At 40.7% G+C, this 19,805-nt stretch overlaps 1 protein-coding gene across 2 annotated transcripts in view; it reads right to left on the bottom strand.

Annotated features, from left to right (window-relative positions):
• Positions 1 to 19,805, bottom strand: part of COL28A1 (collagen type XXVIII alpha 1 chain) — a 158,729-nt gene that overhangs the window by 41,671 nt on the left and 97,253 nt on the right. For both annotated transcript variants that reach the window (XM_081800483.1, XM_081800484.1), the window contains one exon: positions 16,581 to 16,649. In XM_081800483.1, coding sequence (XP_081656609.1) covers positions 16,581 to 16,649 — 69 coding nt within the window. The remainder of the gene's footprint in view (positions 1 to 16,580; positions 16,650 to 19,805) is intronic.

Here is a 19,805-nt window from a genome sequence, read left to right as displayed (position 1 = left end):
TTTTTTTTTTAAAGATTTTATTTATTTTTTTGACAGAGAGAGACATAGCGAGAGCAGGAACACAAGCAGGGGGAGTGGGAGAGGGAGAAGCAGGCTTCCCGCAGAGCAGGGAGCCCAATGTGGGACTCGATCCCAGGACCCTGGGATCATGACCTGAGCCGAAGGCAGACGCTTAACGACTGAGCCACCCAGGCGCCCTCTATCCCACTTTCTTAAAAAAGATTTATTTATTTATTTTGGAGAGAAAGAGAGAGTACACAAGCAGGGGGAGGGGGAGAGGGAGAGAATCTTCAAGCAGATATCCCACTGAGCATGGAGTCCAAAGGGGGGGCTGGATCCCAGCACCCGAGATCGTGACCTGAGCCAAAATCAAGAGTCAGCCGCTTAACCGACTGAGCCACCCAGATGCCTCCTACCCCACTTTTTAACATGGAGAATGGAATGTCAATGGCTAGGAATGCAGAGTGAAGAAGGACAAAGGACATGGCCCAAAAGAAAGTGTTTTTGACAAAATAAGCAAAAACAGGTGGTAAAGAGATTCTCCCAGTGGGAGACGTGTTGCCCTGAGTCCTCTGTTCCTTTCATTCATACTTCAGAATATAATTATAATGACTAAATTGAAACCAGAGGACCATGTATAGCTGGTTCCTTTGAGGAACTGTGTGTTTTCCACATTGGCTGCCATTATCAGGATTTACTTCCAGTTTATGATTTCATCAACAAAGTAAATAGAGTTAACCTTGAGGACATTTTGCTGCTTCTTGTCAGGGCTGGTTGCAATGTCATTATCTCATGCAATGAGAAGTGGGAAATTATAAATATATGTGTTCTCTGGCTCAGAAGGAATGAGCTCATGTGGGTGTGTAAGGGAAGACTTTTGGAAGAAGTGCTATCTAATATGAGCCTTGGCATAGGAATAAGAGTGAGCCTGTTTCCCTGATGGTTAGTAATGTCCAGCACCTTTTCCTCTACTTGCTAGCTATTCATATATGTTCTTTGGGAAAATGTCCATTCTGGACTTTTGCTTATTGTTTAATTCCATTATTTAGTTTTTTCTTTGTTATTGAATTATATAAATTCTTTCTAAATTTATGATATTAACCACTTATCAAATGTATGGTTTGCAATTTTTTTTCAGTTCTGTAGGATGTCCTTTCACCTTGTTGATCATTTCTTTTCCTCTGAAAATTGGTATGTTTTCAGATTTATTTTTTTACTATTGTTTAGTCAATGGTAATTTTTTTATTCAGTTCTTAATTTTAATTCCAGTATAGTTAACATATAATGTTCTATTAGTTTCAGTTGTACGATATAGTGATTCAACAATTCTATATATTACTCAGTGCTCATCAGGGAAATGCAAATTAAAACCACAATAAGATATCACCTCACATTAGTTAGAATAGCTATCATCAGAAAGACAAGAGATAACAAATCCTGGCAAGGAGCTGGAGAAAAGAGACTCCTCATCCACTGTTGGTGGGATTGCAAATTGGTACAGCCACTGTGAAAAGCAGTATGGAGTTTCCTTAAAAAATAAAAAATAGTACTATATGATCCAGAAATTCCACTTCTAGGAAGATATCCATAGAAAACAAAATGTCAAAGAGATATCTGCACTTCATGTACACAGAGGCATTATTTTTAACAGCCAAGACATGGAAAACCTGAATGCCCATCAACTGATAAATGAATAAAGAAATTGTGTTATACACATGGGAATATTAATCAGCCATAAAAAAGGAAATCCTGCCATTTTTGACAACAGTGATGGATTTTGAGGGCATTATGCTAAGTGAAATAAGTCAGAAAGAGAAAAACAAATACTGTATTTTTTCACGTTATATGGAACCTTAAAAAAAAATAGAAGAAAAAAAACTCATAGAAAAAGAAACCAGATTTATGGTTACCAGAGGCAAGGAGTGAAGGTAGGGAGATTAAATAAATGTGGTCAAAAGGTATAAATGTCCAATTATAAGATAAACAAGTATTAAGGATATAATGTACAACATGATCACAGTTAATACTGCTTTATGATATATTTGAAAGGTGTTAAGAGAGTAAATCCTAAGAGTACTCATCACAAGGAAAAATCTTTTATGTCTTTTTCATTTACTTTATATTTTTTATCTATATGAGATGATGGATTTTAACTATAGTAATTGCAGTAATCATGTATGTAAGTAAAGTCATTATACTGTATACCTTCAACATAAAAAAGAAAAAAAGAGTGAGCCTGTTTAAGTAGGGAGTGAAAGGGATCTCTCCAAGAAGAGGGAGAGCATGTACAGAAGCACTGGGGCCAGGGTACACGGGAACTGAAAGACTTTCAGAGCTGAGGGGTTGAGAAGACTTAAGATTGGATGCCCAGATCATATGGAGTCTTGCTAATTTTTGAAGCTATCTCTTTGGGTATACATTAAAAACTCTTTAGATTTATTTTCTTGATATATATATGTATGAAGGTTTTTGTGTTTTTTTTGTTTTCTTTTGTTTTCTTTTTTATTATTATTCTTATGTTAATCCCCATACATTACATCATTAGTTTTAGATGTAGTGTTCCATGATTCATTGTTTGTGCATAACACCCAGTGCTCCATGCAGAACATGCCCTCCTCAATACCCACCACCAGGCCAACCCATCCTCCCACCCCCCTCCCCCCCAGAACCCTCAGTTTGTTTTTCAGAGTCCATCGTCTCTCATGGTTCGTCTACCCCTCTGATTTCCCCTGCTTCATTCTTCCCCTCCTGCTACCTTCTGTATGAAGGTTTTTAAAATTATAGAATGGGGTGTCTGAGTGGCTCAGTCGGTTAAGCATCTGCCTTCGGCTTAGGTCATGATCCCAGGGTCCTGAATTGAGCCCTGTATCGGGCTCCATGCTCATTGGGAGTCTGCTTCTCTCTCTGTCCCTCCCTCTGCTTGTGCTCTCTCTCTCTTGCTCTCTCTCTCTCTCTCAAATAAAATCTTTTAAAAAATAACAAAATTATAGAACAGATTTTGGATAATAGTCACATCCACATCTTTACTATGGATGAGGGTTTTGTTTGTTAAGAAGTATATTCTAGAATGTTTTCTAATGGCAATAGAAGACAGAACCCTCTTTCACTGGACTTTGGCAGGGAAATCAGGCAACAAGTAGTACTTCTGTCACATCCATGTCCTAAACCTCATAATTTCACTGATCATGTTTTCAGCATATGGTTACCATAGACAGAGGAGAGAGCAAAAGAGGGAAGGGAGAAAGGCAAAAGGCAAGAGGAAAATCCCACCTTTGTTTTCCCCAAAAGTGCAATGAAAACATGTCTCTAGGTTTAGGATTCTTTATATTTGCACACAGTCCATATATAAAATACAGTTCAGTATGATTCAATAGCTTAAACTCAATTGGTAGATATGCAACCTGATTTATGTGTCTGGCATCAACTTTGCCAGAATGTTTCTTGTCACATGTTTCTACTTTCAGATACAGGCAACTAGATATAAATTCTTTCCGAGGTAGTTAAATTTATGTGAACTAGATTATAAAACCTAGATTTTCAAATATCATTTGTAATTGCCTGGATTCTTAAATAGCCTCCCTAGTTCAGTCTTGTTCCTGAGACAGTCTATTCTCAGCCTACCGGTCACAGTCATTCTTTTACAAAATAAGTCAAACCAAATCACAGTGTTGGTTAAAACCCAGAAACGACTCCCCATGAGACTCTGAATAAGAGCCAAAGTCTTTACAAGGGCCTACCTGGCTAGACATGAGTTGGCCCCACTCCAGCCCTCCTGTCGTTACCTTCTGGACCTCACCTCCAGCCACATAGGCCCCTTCACTCTTCTTTTGAACTTGCCTGGCACCTTCCTGCAACCACAGGGCTTTTGCACAAGCTCTTCCCTCTGCCTGGGATGCTCTTTCTTCAGAAATCCTCAAGAGCCCCTCCCTCGCCTCCTTCAAATCTTTGTTCGAATGTTACCTTCTCATGATTTCATTCCACTTAAAACTTTATCACATCCCCCTTACCCTGCTCTCTTTTTCTCTATCAGTTTCATCTTCAAACATACTATATAACTTATTTGTTATGTTTATTGCCAATAGAATGCAATTTCCATGAGTCAAGAATCTTTGTCTCTTTTGCACATGATATACTCCAAGCACCTAGAACAGAGCCTGGCATATTCAAATATGCTCAATAGATATTTATGGAATGAAATGCCAAAATAAAATTTTGTATAACTAGCTAGGACTAAATACTGGAGTTAGTATCCTTAATTTTGAGCAGAAAAAACATCTGATTTTATTTTATTTTATTTTTTATTTTTTTAAGACTTTATTTATTTATTTGACACAGAGAGACAGTAGAGAGGGAACATAAGCAGGGGGAGTGGGAGAGGGAGAGGGAGAAGCAGGCCTCCCACTGAGCAGGGAGCCCGATGTGGGGCTCTATCCCAGGACTCTTGGATCATGACCTGAGGCAAAGGCAGATGCTTAACGACTGAGCCAGCCAAGTGCCCCAGAACATCTGATTTTAAAACTTATGTATAAACTTATTTTCCTTATATGCAGAATAAAAACAGATCCTATTTGTAGGCCATGTTAGTATTACTCATCTCACAATCCTGGCAAAGAGTGTGTGTGCACTATTATTTAAGTATATGTGTAGCAGGAAAACACAGCAAATGTGTTGACTTCACAAAATAACCACAGCAAGGTAATTTAAGAAGAAAGGACAGACTGAGGTCTGTGGAAGATTTCTTTCTTTCTAAAATTGGCATAATTACAATGGGAATTATTGACTCAACAGATTTCACTTTTCAAAACCAACAGAAGCCAATTGGAGACTTTTCAGAAGGCTAGTGTTCTAATAAATTAAAAATCTATTTTCTCCTTTGAAATTTAAGAGCCACTATTTAAAGGCATAATTGCACATGCCAATAGTTTTCTAAAGAAGCTCACTGCCCTTACACTGATGAATAGGAATTGATAATGAATGTATTAGTATTCTTGAAATGTCATCTCTACGAATATGAACTCATAGGAAAATCTGTCCATTTTCTTTTTTTTTTAATTCCAGTCTCATTGCAGACTTTTATTTTTTTTAAAGATTTTATTTATTTATTTGACAGAGAGACACAGCGAGAGAGGGAACACAAGAAGGGGGAGTGGGAGAGGGAGAAGTAGGCTTCCCGCGGAGCAGGGAACCCCATGCGGGGCTCGATCCCTGGACCCTGGGATCATGACCTGAGCCGAAGGCAGAGGCTTAATGACTGAGCCACCCAGGCGCCCCAAAATCTGTCCATTTTCAAGGTTAAAGCTTCTGGTAAAAATTACTTCCTGGTAAAGTTGTGAAAATGTAACAACTGGATAGCACTGGGTCCCTCATTTATTTCTAACTTGATTGTTAACTTAAGAGGACCATGGGAAATGTAATGATATTGCCAAGATTGTCTGGGCTGGTGGCAGGTAATGATGGGTTAAATTTGCTCCTCCTTACCTCCTTAATCTATTAATGAGAGTCTTTAAAGTAGGACCGAGATGAGATCAATCAAGACTTATTGAATATATACTCTGATTACCACTAGGCAGAACCCACTGAGCATACAGAAGAACCACCAGATGCAACACCTCAGGTTCCTTTGTATCAAACAAGTACTTTTACTTTGATAGCATTCCCTGTGATCCTCTTGTACCATAGTAATATAATTTGGTCACAAAGATCTACTTTCAAGAAGTCAAATACAGCATTTCAAGTAAACTTCTGTTAGGCCAATCAAGTATACCAACCTTTAAGAGTAAGATACTCTCACTATTAAACACTAGAATTTTAAAAAGCATTTATCATTTCACAAGTTTAGAGTTCTCTTAATAATGGAATTCAGTAATTGTTTATTGAATTAAAGTATATATAAATTAGTCATTTTGTGGGTCAACAGTATGATTACAGGTGGAACTTTACCATCATCCAGCATATAACCTTCATACATCCATTCGATTATTCATTATTTTGTTCATACATTAAATATTTTTTTAATTTTTTATTGTTATTTTAATCACCATCATTAGTTTTTGATGTAGTGTTCCATGATTCATTGTTTGTGCATAACACCCAGTGCCCCATACAGAACGTGCCTCTTTAATACCCATCACCAGGCTAACCCATCTTCCCACCCCCCTCCCCTCTAGAACCCTGGGTTTGTTTTTCAGAGTCCATCGTCTCTCATGGTTCGTCTCCCCCTCCGATTTCCCCCCCTTCATTCTTCCCCTCCTGCTATCTTTTTTTTTTCTTCACATATATTGCATTATTTGTTTCAGAGGTACAGATCTGTGATTCAACAGTCTTGCACAATTCACAGTGCTCACCAGAGCACATACCCTCCCCAATGTCCATCACCCAGTCATCCCATCCCTCCCACGCCCCCCCCCCCACTCCAGCAACCCTCAGTTTGTTTCCTGAGATTAAGAATTCCTCCTATCAGTGAGGTCATATTCATTAAATATTTATTAAGTGCCTACTATATGTCAGCACTGCTAGGTGCTGGGAATTAGATACTGATGAAAGAAACAAAGTCCCTGCTCTCAAAAAAAAATTTCTTTTTTAACCAAAAGAAGACAGATAATAAACAAGAAACAAAAAACCAAATATTTTCAGATGATGATAGTGCTATGAAAACAATAAAAAGGGACAATGTTAAAGAATGATTGAGAATGGGATGATGAGAGTCTCCCAGAAATGATAGAAAAGAAAAATACTAGTCCACAAAATTAAAAATTCTAACAAATTAAGATTAAGCAAGATATATAAAAAAGAATCTACACCTAGATACATCAGAGTGAAATTGCATAACACCAAATAAAAAGAGAAAGCATTAAAAGTCACAGAGACAAAGACAAATTATCATCAAAGGAATAGTTAGAATGACAGGTAACCTCTCAAAAGCAATGATGGGGACCAATTGAGAGGAAAAGCTGTACTCAGAATTCTATACTCAGGAAAATATCTTTTAAGAAGAGATTAAGGAGAAATAAATATAGTTTTGGGGCAGCTGGGTGGCTCAGTTGGTTAAGCGTCTGACTCTTGATATCGGCTCAGGTCAGTTAAAAATGAGTAGGATGAAAGAGATTATTCTGGGGCTATCTTTATTGCCTATCAGTTTGAGCCACAAATACCACAAACTCTGTACTCTTGTCTTTGTCAGAACTTCTCTGATCTTGAACAGGTAATCACCTCATTTTCCATCACATTTTATATTTAAAATGAGGTAGTCCTCTCTGCAACTAGATAAGCAAAATTGCTGATAATAAAAAGCCAATAATTGTAAAATCCTTAGTATGTTTGTAAAAGCACAAAGGGAGTTTTGATTACATACTGGTTGGCCCTCACTGACTGGTCACAGAGGTTTGCAGTACGAAAGAGTATGTCTTTCCACCAACCAAGCCGGAAGGGACTCCATCAGCCTTTGAGTGTGTGCGGGGCAGAGTGGTTATTACGGCCTCAGCCCTGCAGCCACCCTTGGCAGCCCAGAGTCTGCTGGAACTCCTAGTCGTAGGCCTGGCCACCGATTTCAGAAGGTCACTAAACCCAGTCCCCAGCTTCTGACAGAACTGCACTGAGGGGGAAAGAAATGTTTTTTAATACCTCTCTCTTTTAAAATATTCAGATTATCAGGAAAAAAGACCTCACTACATACATCTCCCATCTCAAAGGGCCAACTTTTAATTTCAAAATGCAAATAAAAATGTTGAATGGCACTTACTTCTAAAAGTCTCAAACTGATCATTTGCCTCCTTCTGACACCTACCCTGACTTGATTACTACACGTCACACAATTGCCTCAGGGAGGTGCATGAGGAACTGGGGTGAGTGACCTTGGATACGTTACTTAACATCTCTGTGCGTAATATGTGGAATATATTTTTTTTAATAAATATTTTATTTATTTGTCAGAGAGAGAGCGAGCACAAGCAGGGAGAGCGGCAGGCAGAGGGGGAAGCAGACTCCCCACTGAGCAAGGAGCCTAATGCGGGACTCGATCCCAGGACCGTGGGATCCTGACCTGAGCTGAAGGGAGACACTTAACCAACTGAGCCACCCAGGCGTCCCAAACACATGGAATATAAAGAATGTAATATGGCCCTGGTTCTCTCCCTGAGCTCAAAGCCCTGAAGAATAAAGTTACCTCTTTGCTGAAAGAAGAAGAAAAATATGTACTAGTCTAACCAAGCATTGATGGGCGGGAAAAAGATAAAATACCTTTTATAAATGTTCAACAGTGAAATTCATGTGCTAAAAAGAAGGTAGCAGCAAAGTGTTAATTTATCCCTGTCCTTCATTCAACTTGGTTTTATATGGACACTATCTGTTATAAGAATGAAAAGGAATAGATAGATAACATTTACATCTTTATATATTAAATAGATATGAATGGCTGAGTAGGAAAGAAGAGAGAGGGAGGGGGGAGGAAGACACAAACGGAAGAAGGAAAAAGTTGGAACAATTTAAAATGGCAGCATGTTTGCCATAATTATAAATGATGTACTACAATAATATGAGTACTTTTAGTATATAACTGCTCAAATGAAATCATTCACATAATTTTCAAATATTTGATGATAACTTAAATCTTTTTTTTTTTTTTAATATTCAGCATCAGAACATGGCATTGGACATTGTCTTACCTTTATTACCAAGTGTTTAGTCTTTTGATTTTTCTTTGGAATTGGGGAAACCCTAGTAAAGCTTGGGGCAGGATACATCATTTACTTTGGAAAAAGCAACCTAAAAATTATTTTTTCCTTTGGGGTTCATGGCAGTATAAGGAGTGTGGTGGAAGTCAAGAGGACTTCTGAGATCATCGCTAGCCATTGCACAAGGCTTTCTTCATGGTAAACAGAGAATAAAGATAAACTGGCAATAATGATTCAAGATCACTAAATTGAGATCCTAAAATCTCCATTCCAGCTCTGCTTTGGGGAATAGGCTATTTACATAGGAAATTTTAATCATGAAATTGAGAAAGGAAAATACCCTACCATATCCTCAGATTCATATTCAGAAATAAAAAAGTAAATAAAACAAACAAAACATCCTTTTCCCTAACTGGCTTGAAGGAATGAAAACCACCTGGCCCAGGAGGAAAATGAAAGCATGAAGCAATAAAGGAGAAACGCAAATGGTGTCAGAGCCAGCCAGGTTAATGAATGCAAACTTTCCCTCACCCATACCACCAGGTAGAGAATACTGTGGGCTCATTGCTTTTGGTTTGGGTTTGTAGCCCATATAGTTGTTTTTAATTTGGTTTCAAAAATAATAAAAGGTATCAAGGCATAATACGGGTATAAAAGGATGCCTTCAATGTCTGAAAACTAGGTTTGTGGATTTTGATGGCCAGGGTCGATTTTGAGCCACAGACTTCCCCAGACAGAGGCAATCTGGCAGGTGTAATCTCAAAACTCTCAACTATTTCAAGGTACCTCTCATGTGGTTCTGATGACTCCTTTCTATGTAAAGAAATCATTGTGGGAGTTTGAAAATTACAATACGGGAAAAGTATTAGGAGCTAAGTCAAAGATGGTTTTTGGCATCAGCTCACATACAATCTACGTCACGCTGTTAATTATATTCCTTATTGTTTCAATTTTTTTTAAAGATTTTATTTATTCATTTGAGACAGAGAGAGAGAGAGAGAGAGCATGAGCAGGGGGAGAGACAGAGGGAGAGGGAGAAGCAGGCTCCCCGCCGAGCCAGGAGCCCGATGTGGGGCTCGATCCCAGGACCCTGGGATCATGACCTGAGCTGAAGGCAGACACTTAACTATCTGAGCCACCCAGGCGCCCCTTATTGTTTCAATTTAAGTTTTAAGGTGTGTTCAGGTTGAATGTAGAGAGTGTATTATGACCAAGGCTGGTTTGCTTTTTGGTTTTGATGCCGTTGTTTATGGTCAGGAAGGAGAAAGAAAACTTTAAGTTGAAACACCAGAAAGTCATCATATTAAAACATGTGTGCGTGTATATTGCTCTTTTTTTTACCCAAAGTGAAGTTGAAAGCTTTTTTTAAAAAATATATTTTTTAAGGACTTTATTTATTTATTTGTTAGGAAGAGAGAGAGAGCACAAGCATGGGGAGCAGCAGACAGAGGGAGAAGCAGGCTTCCCGCGGAGCAGGGAGCCCGATGCGGGGCTCCATCCCAGGACCCTGGGATCATGACCTGAGCCGAAGGCAGACACTTAACTGCCTGAGCCACCCAGGCGTCCCTTTATTGCTCTTTTAGTAGTATTAACACCATCATACACATATGAGTTTGGAAGACTAGACGTCAATACCTCTTAACCTTTCTGCAGGTATTTGCAACTTGGTGTATATTGAATCTACCCCTGACTTTTATTAGGTCTCATTTTTTCCCTCTTAAGTCAATTTCATTTCAACAAATCTTTTCTATTTGGCCTTTAAGTGGGGGCAATTTTCCATGCAGTAATAGGTCCGCTCTAACCAAAAATCTAGTCAAGTGGATTCTGGAAACACTTTCAAAGTGATCAGGTATAGGTAGGAGCCAAGCAGAAGGCTGCCAGGTTCTATGTGAGACTTCCACCACAGTATGCTCACATTCTTTCAAGCTTTAGCCTTTCTGATGAAGGGAGCTCAGAAGATGGCAAAAGTACTTGCTGCAGTTAAAATGGCGCTGGGAGTTTATAGAACCATAGTTACTTTGATGCAGCTGAAACAAACAGAAATGTACCTAAGAAATGACATTAACCCTAAACATTGAAGCAAGAATCTTACAAAGTTCTGGGTTGTATCCCAAATTTCTTTTTTTTTTTAAAGATTTTATTTATTTTTTAGAGAGCGAGCGAGAGAGAAACAGCATGAGAGGGGAGAGGGTCAGAGGGAGAAGCAGGCTCCCCGCTGAGCGGGGAGCCCGATGTGGGACTCGATCCCAGGACCCTGGGATCATGACCTGAGCCGAAGGCAGACGCTTAACCATCTGAGCCACCCAGGCGCCCGTATCCCAAATTTCTAATCAGAGAGCTTTGCAGGGAGAAACCATTTTCTTTCTGGCTGTCCCCATGCTGGGCCTCACCCCCCACCACACCCATGCTGAATCTCAGATGCTGTTGGCATCCTGGGTAATCCCCTAAGACACTGCCCCTTCCCTTATTCCTCACGTGAGCCTAATTGCTGGCTCCTCTTTATTCCTCACATCAGCTCTTCCTCTCAGCTCTGCCTCCCTGACACCATCTCTCCCGACTTTGAAACCACGGCTCTCCTACCAGGTTCCAGGTGGCCCTTGTCCTCTCACCCTGGCTTTGTCACAGACAGGAATGAGCTTTTCCTGGTCCTTTCCTTGTTCCGCAAAACCCCAAGCCTCCTCCAGCTCTGTGGCTGGGACTCAGCTGTCTACTCAAGACAAATTTCTAAATTATCCTCCGGTGCTCCTGATGCTGCGTGAAATAAGTAAGAAGATATCAAGGCTCTAAGGTTTTCTTTTGAAGTTAGGATAAAAGGAATGATGAAGCTGAACCCAATCTTTGTAAGCCCGGGTAACAGGGCCCTGCCGTTTCAGGAGAGTGAGGATGCATTCTGGAAATTGCCATGGAGACCACTCTTGTCTTCTGTTCACTTCTGGAAGCACCAATAGACTTCAGAACAACAAATAACTTTAAATTTGCCATCCTTCCTAGAAACAGGTTAAATTATGTGTGCCGTTATGCCGGCTCTTCATCAAACCTCTGGTTCTTCTTCCTGGCACACAGCTGGACTGCCTTTCTATGACGCTGGCTCCAGCCAGTAAAATGGGGCAGAGGTGACATGTTGTCAATGCCCGACCGAGACTTGGGAGAAACAGGTGTGCCTCTTTCACACTCTCCCTGTTGGCTTGCTGGGTATAAGTGGTAAAGAGGCCCGGCACAAGGAGGAAGCATAAAGGGAGGATGAAATTCTCTGAAATTCTAAATGAAAGAAAATTGCCCACCAAAAAGGAACACCTACATTGGCCTGTTAAGTGAGCAAAAACCTCAGTTGTGTGTGAGCCATTATTCGTTTTGGGGTTTATTTAGTACTAGAATCAGGCCTACACTAACTCATGTAACCAGTATTTTATGTTTTAGAGCATTGAATCATTTGAATGCCAGAATTCTGGGCCTTCATCCTGGAAAATACAAGAAGGACTAGTGGAAAGGGAGGGAAGCAGGAAGGAACAATAATGTGAATAACTACAAACATTTACTGCATATGTAACCATGTGCCAAGCCCTGTGTTAAATGTGTTACACATACAGTCTCATTTAATTTCATTTATTTCTCATGACAACTTTAGGTAATAGTACTATTATTATCCCCATTACTCAGATATGAAAACTGAGGCCAGGTTATAGTACTCAGGGAGCCATGATTCAAATATGTCGATTCCATAGCCCCAGCTCTTGTTGAGTACTCAGTACTGTGTACTGGACACTTTGTACAATTTTATGTTCACGGTGCCTTGTAAAATAGTCTGTCTTTTTTTTTTTTTTAAAGATTTTATTTATTTGACAGAGAGAGACACAGTGAGAGAGGGAACACAAGCAGGGGGAGTGGGAGAAGGAGAAGCAGGCTTCCAGCGGAGCAGGGAGCCCGATGCGGGGTCGATCCCAGGACCCTGGGATCATGACCTGAGCCGAAGGCAGATGCTTAACGACTGAGCCACCCAGGTGCCCCTAAAATAGTCTGCCTTATCTCCATTTTAAAGATGAAGAAGCTGAGGTTCAAGGCTTTATCCAAGCTTACAAGATTCAGGCCAAGGTCTGTGTGACTGTAAAGCTCATTTTCTTTCCATCATGATTGAGATCAGAATATAGAGGGGAGAGGTCATTTGGATTGAGTTTACCTCCATTTCTGGGCCCCACTTGTCTTAGAGGGTAGTCCTTTAGCTCTAAGATCATGTGACCACTATAATCATCACTATTTATCCACTTTGGAGATACTGGGATTTCTGCCAGATAACATTCACCAGATTCCCCCCAGCATGTCACTGTGGCTATTTTTCACACTGGCTTGGCCTAAATATCTGCTAGCCCATTTGTTAGCCCATCCGCTAGCCCAGCCTGACTACAGGGACAGTTCCTTCAGCCGGGGTTGGATCAGTCATATTCAGGCCTAAATGTAGAATGGAAGCCAGTGGCATGGAAGCACATTTTTTAATGAATAAAGGGTTTATGCATAGCAGGAGTTATAGTAGAGACCAGTCCACAAATCTACCTCCTAAAGTCAAGGAGCGCCACCAGGAATCTTATTTTTATAAATACCTCTTGATCCTCTGAGCAAAAATACTACAGGAATGTCAGGGCTGAGCAGGACACCGGAACTGACTTCAACAAAGATGTAGAGACAGAAACTGGCCCACCCTCTCATTATATCCCTCCTGGCCCCTGGAAGGGCTAGTTGACAGAGCAAGGAATCCTTAGAGACCCCCCCCATTCCTTCTCCCCCTGACTTCACTTGGAAGATTACTGGTATATCTATAGTCCATATTTAGGGGAATGGTCAGTGTTCACAGTGGGACAAGATGGTGGCATCAAATAACCTCCCGGCCTACACCATGAACCTGAAAGACCAAGGCCAAGGAGCCATAGTCCCATATTCATCCATTCAATCAACAGACATCTGCAGTTGGGAGAAACCACTGAAGTCGCTGAAAGAGCCAGAGCTTCTCTGCAGTGCAGAGCCTGCTGAGTCACAGTGGGGACTGCAGAGAAACTGCAGGAGACTGCCATGGTACCCAAGGGGAGTGGGCCCATCATGTTTTTATGTTTCCCATGTGTGGTCCCAGAGCTTCAGGAGAGGCGGAAAGAGAGGGTTGACAGAAGATCACACTGTTCTGCAGGGAGAATCAGGAGAATACACTGGGGCCAATGGGAAGGGCAGCACCCACATTCTTTGTAGTCATGCACATCTATTCTATAGATGGTAGACAGAGTGAGTCTTCTCTAATACCTGTCTGATCACGTCATCCTTCCCTGACTCTCAATTGCTCTTGGAATTAAGACTACACTCATTACTTTGGCCTACTGTAAGCCCAACTTATTCCATGTGCCTCCCCTCCATACTCTGTGGAGCTCAGAGTGTGATTATTTTATAGCCTATAAATGCCATGACTAAATTCCTGTCTCTTCATTCACCATTTTATATTGCACTTAGGTTATTTGCCTGACATAGATGGTGCTCAGCTGGTATTGGTGGGTGGGTGGGTGGGTGGGTGGTTGATGAGTGACTGCCTGAAGACACAATATTCTAGCAACAGAGTTAGGCAAGTGCTAGAACAAATCACTTCTGTGATTGTAGCCCAAGCCCTTATTTTCCCCATGGTTGGGACAGCATGAGAGACAGGGCACAGATCAGACCCCAGTGTTAAAGGTTAACAGCAACAAGGGCTTCCATCAAAGACTTACCAACAGACATACCAACAGAAGTGTTTTACTAATTCAGATGGGTTTTAGAAAAGAGGTGGGAAATAGGTCAACAATTGAACATAAAATGACATTTCACTCATCATGCAGGCTTAAAATGACTCGGAAGAACACCACCAACTAGATTTTTCAGTTCCCTCCCTTTTACAGTGATGGTACAACCCAGGGTCAAGAAAATGAGGTGGCAGTCCTCAGCGAAATAGGCTTGCCCTCTGCCAACAGGATGCCAGGCAATCCAATACATCAAGAGAGGTTTTATGAGACAGCCTTGGTCAGGGCTCACTGCCAAGTAGGTTCCAGTCACCGCCCTCAGTGGAAGAAAAGCTGATCTCATTTCTGCTACCACTGGATATGTGACAGTTTTCATTTTGGTTCTTTCCCTGTCGTGGTAGGCTTCACACAAGAGTCTCCCTTAAGATGGACTTTGAACATAGCATACCTTGGGGGAGCATAAAAAAAGGACAAGCGGTGAGGAAGGCAGGGCACCTGAGTCAGAGTTGGTGAGGATTAAGTGCAACCTGCAATGCTCCTTGGGAATAAGGAAGTCCCCCCCACTTCCCCTGATAATAAAAAGGACAACGTTGGCACCAGATTTAACGAGATGGCAATAAGGAACTACCAGCACCTGTGATCTGAGCTCCTACTGGTGAAAAGACCCATGGTCTAACATGGGTTCATTATCTAAACAGACTCATGCAAAGGCATCTAATAGAGCATTACCATCTTTTAACTGTAGAATTTTATGACTAAGCATGAGAGTGATGTTGTTTACAAGGAAGCAGTTTTTTGTTGTATTCTCCAGTGCTGGTACATCAGCAACATGCTAACTGTTGGGCCTCCCCTTGGATCCTCAGCCCCACAGATGAGCAAATGTTGCTTAGAAGACCAGCCGTGGAAGCCCTAGCACTATGTGGTAGAGGGAAAGATTTAACCCATTTTCCATGAGTTTTGCTCTTGACTAAGCTCACTCTCTACACTGGAGTAGGTGGTTTATTTTCAACACAGGATTTTCACAATTATTATCTCAAGCTCTTACTGTCTCCTACTTACTAAGAAGTTCTATTTGAACAGAACTTTTTTCTTTTTTTTTAATATTTTATTTATTTATTTGAGAGACACAGAGATAGCAAGAGAGAACATGAGCAAGCGGGAAGGAGGGAGAAAAGCAGACCCCCCACTAAGCAGGGAGCCTGATGCAGGGCTCAATCCCAGGACCCTGGGATCATGACCTGAGCCAAAGGCAGAGGCTTAACCAACTGAGCCACCCAGGTGCCCCAAGAAATTCTGTTTGAAAAAGAATTTATTTTGAATGTTTCCACTTTTTAAGAGTCAATATTAATTATCTAGGGGATGAATTACTCCGTTTCGAAGCTTATGCATGGTAAAAACAATAGAATTTTATTTGGGAGAAAATAGAATGAGAATGAGCCAGTAAAAAAAAAAAAAAAATTAAAAATCAATAAGTCAACATAGGAGATGTAGAAAAGGAAATTGTTTGAAATTGTATGGCAACCTTTAGATGTCAAATTTTGTCTACAGAGACCTGGGCTGTTGAGACAGAAAGAGCCCAGAATACAGGTAGTTGTGAATTCCAGTAACACACACTTGGGGCCTAGAGCCAGAGTTCTTATCCTAGATGCTCAGAAGAATCACCTGGGGGCTTTTACCAGTATTGAATACCCACAGTGTTCAAGCACTGGCGCCGGAGATTCAGATCTAGTTCTTCTGGGGCAGGTCATCAGTATTATTCATAAAGCTCCTCAGGCGGTTCCACTGTGAGCTAAGACTAGGAAGCCCTGGGCTAAGAATGGAAGATACAGGCAAGGAAGGAAGGCGAGAGATGGAGACAGAGACAGGGAGAGAACACACAGCGGGGCATACATTCTCCACTCGGCTCAGAGACCAGCAAGGACAACAAACCCACCGTAACCATTAAATGTCTCACTGAGCAATTTATGTAATGTCTGGTGTTCATGAAGCTAATGTACTTAGAGCACTTTTACACTTCTGGACTGTGTCTCTAAGTACTGGAGGTAATTTTAACTGCTAAGCTTATGTTAAATTCATTTCCTAATAGTCACGTTTGATATTATCCACAACCTCTTCTCTCATCATTCTGGTGAACTGAGAGGTGACACAAGAGATCATATCCACTTACTTTAATTCCTTGTAATCCATAGCCAGGAGCACCAGGAGGGCCAGGCAAGCCTTTCTGCCCAATATCTCCCTGTTGGAAGACCAAGAGAAATTGAAGAGAAGTATGAGAAGATTTAGGAAGAAACAGTGTATTTCTGCTCTTGGCTTCCTTCTTACTTTGGTCTGATCAGGACCTAATCTATGCACCCTATGAAGTTATATCATATCTTATATAAAGCAGTGTTTTTCCCCCAATTTTAAGCCACAGAACTCTTGCAAAAATCTTACGCATAATCCAAATACAAGTAAAAAGGCAAGGCAGAGCTGCTTGGCCTAAGCGGAAGCATTGGCCCGGGAGCCTTGTCCCCTCTAGCTGTCCCACCACCAACCCCCACAACACCAGGGGTGTGAAGACCACTCACACATAATTCTGTGTAGCCTCTACTGTGTTTCTCCATTTCCATAGGGAGTGCTATTCACTGGCGTTGCAGCTAAAGATTCAGTGGATCAGTATTGAATTTTTAAGAAAATAGGTAAATAAAGCAAAAAGTACCTCATTTCCCAATATGTGTTTTCTACAGCATGAGTGAACTCCGTGCTTCTTGAGGAAAGACTTCTGTGGTCAAATGAGATTGGAAAGTGTTCTACACCATGTGTGTGCCTCTCCTTGGAGATCCCTAGTGCATACAAGCGTACCTTATTTCCTTGTGCTTCACTATTAGGCTTCCCAGATACTGCTTTTTTACAGACTGAAGATTTGTGGCCATGCTGTGTTAGGCAAGTCTATCTGTGCCATTTTTCCAACAGCATTTGCTCACTTCCTGTCTCTGTGTCACATTTTGGTAACTGTCACAATATTTCAGGCTTTTTCATTATTATTGTATTGCTTATGGTGATCTCTGATCAGTGATCTTTGATGTTACGATGGTAATTGTTTTAGGGCACCATGAACAGCACCCATTTAAGACAGCAAACTTAATCACAAAGGTTGTATGTGTTCTGATTATTCCAAGAGCGTTCCCCTGTCTCTCTCCCTCCCCTCAGGCCTCCCTATTCCCTGAGACACAACAATATTGAAATAAGACCAGCTAATAACCCTACAATGTCCTCTAGGTGGTCAAGTGAAAGGAAGAGTCACACATCTCTCACTTTAAATTAAAAGCTAGACGTGATTAAGCTTAGTGAAGAAGACATGTCAAAAGCCAACACAGGCCAAAAGCTAGGCCTCTTGCACTGAACAGTTAGCAAAGTTGTGAATGCAAAGGAAAAGTTCTTGAAGGAAATGAAAAGTGATACTCCCGTGAACTCAAGAAGGATAAGAAAGCAGAACAGCCTTACTGCTGATAAGAAGAACGTTTTAGTGGTCTGGGCAGATCAAACCAGCCATAACTTTCCCGTAAGCCTAAGTGTGATCTAGAAAAAGGCCCTCACTCTCTTCAGTTTTATGAAGGCTGGGAGAGGTAAAGAAGGGGCAGAAGGTTTGAAGCTAGCAGACTTTAGTTCATGAGGCAGGAAGTCCTCTCTGTAACATAAAAGTACAAGGTGAACAGCAGGTGCTGATGAAGCTGCAGCAAGGTGTCCAGAGATCTAGCTCAGAGAGTAAATGAAGGTGACTACACTAAACAACAGACTTTCGGCGTAGGTGAAACAGCTTTATATTGGAAGAAGATGCCATCTAGGACTTTCATAGCTAGAGAGAAGTCAGTGGCTGGCTTCCAAGCTTCAAAGGACAGGATGACCGTCCTGTTAGGGGCTGATGCAGCTGGTGACTTTAAGTTGAAGCCAGTGCTCATTTACCAGTTCAAAAATATGGGGGCCCTTGAGAATTATGCTAAATCTACTTGGCTTATGTTCTATAAGGAGAACAACAAAGCCCGATGATAGCACATCTGTCCACAACATGGTTTACTGAATATTTTAGACCTACTGTTGAGACTTACTGCTCAGAAAAAAAAAAAAAAAAGACTGCTTTCAAAATATTAACAGTGCACCTGGTCACCCAAGAGCTCTTGGTGGAGAAGGATGACTAGATTATGTTGTTTTCCTGGCTGCTAACACAGCATCCATTCTGCAGCTGATGGATCAAGGAGTAATTCTAACTTTCAAGTCTTATTTAAGAAATACATTTTGTAAAAAAAAAGGTGAAGAATTATTGAAATGACAACAAGGAATTTAGGATATTACATAAAATTAGTTGATAAAGCAGTGGCAGGGTTTGAGAGGAATGACTCCTATTTTGAAAGAAGTTCTATTCTGGGTAAAATGCTATCAAACGCATGCCACAAAGAGATTGTTTGTGAAAAGAAAAGTCAACAAGGTCCAAACTTCACTGTGGTCTTATTTTCAGAAACTGCCACAACCACTCCAACCTCCAACAGCCACCAACTTCATCAGTCAGCAGCCATCAACATGGAGGAAAGACCCTCCACTGGCAAAAAGATGACTACTTGTGGAAAGCTTGGATGATGGTTAGCATTTTTAGCAATAAAGTATTTTTAACGAAGGTATATTCTTTGGTTTTTTTTAGACATAATGCTATTGCACCCTTAATAGACTAGAATATAATGGTAACATAATTTTTATATGCACTGGGAAACCAAAAAATTCATTGGACTCTCTTTATTGTGGTATTTACTTTATTGTGGTAGTCTGGACCTGAACCTAAAATGTCTCCAAGGTATGCCCATAGAAATATATTAAAACCTCTAAGAAGTCCCACAATAGAGAGATTAGTTTAACTTTGTTTATTCCAGAAGTTCCTAATTAACATTTGATGGAACAAGCTTTGAGAAATGTTGGATTAATATGAGTTACTATATAAGTCAGCTTTTTTTTCTTTCCACTACAGAAAAAAAAGCTTTATTTTTTCCTAATTGTAAGAGGAACACCTGCTCATTGAAAAAAAATTAAAGATGACAACGACAAAGAAAAGAATAGACCCTTCTTTCCACCACCCAGTGATAACAACTACTAACATCTTGGGAGTATCTTCATCCATGTAAAGTGATCCACACAGTTAAGAAATCACCTACTGCCAAAATGAAGTCGATGGACAAAAAAAGATAAACTAAGAATCTTGGTAATTCTGGGATCCTCAGTAAAATCTTTGACTCATGGGGCCTTTGCCCTGTCCTCTCTGAATATGAGGCTCTAATTCACTTCTGTGCATTTTGGTCATGAACATATGGATTTGAAATTTGAAATGAGTGGCTTACTGACACCCATTTGCCCTATGAACATGCCTGAT

The sequence above is a fragment of the Leptonychotes weddellii genome, chromosome 12 (genome assembly GCF_054177405.1).
Source record: "Leptonychotes weddellii isolate Sample4059 chromosome 12, ASM5417740v2, whole genome shotgun sequence".
Taxonomy (NCBI): domain Eukaryota; kingdom Metazoa; phylum Chordata; class Mammalia; order Carnivora; family Phocidae; genus Leptonychotes; species Leptonychotes weddellii.
Note: the sequence above shows the minus strand (reverse complement) of the source record. Positions and strands in the feature narration are given on the sequence as shown.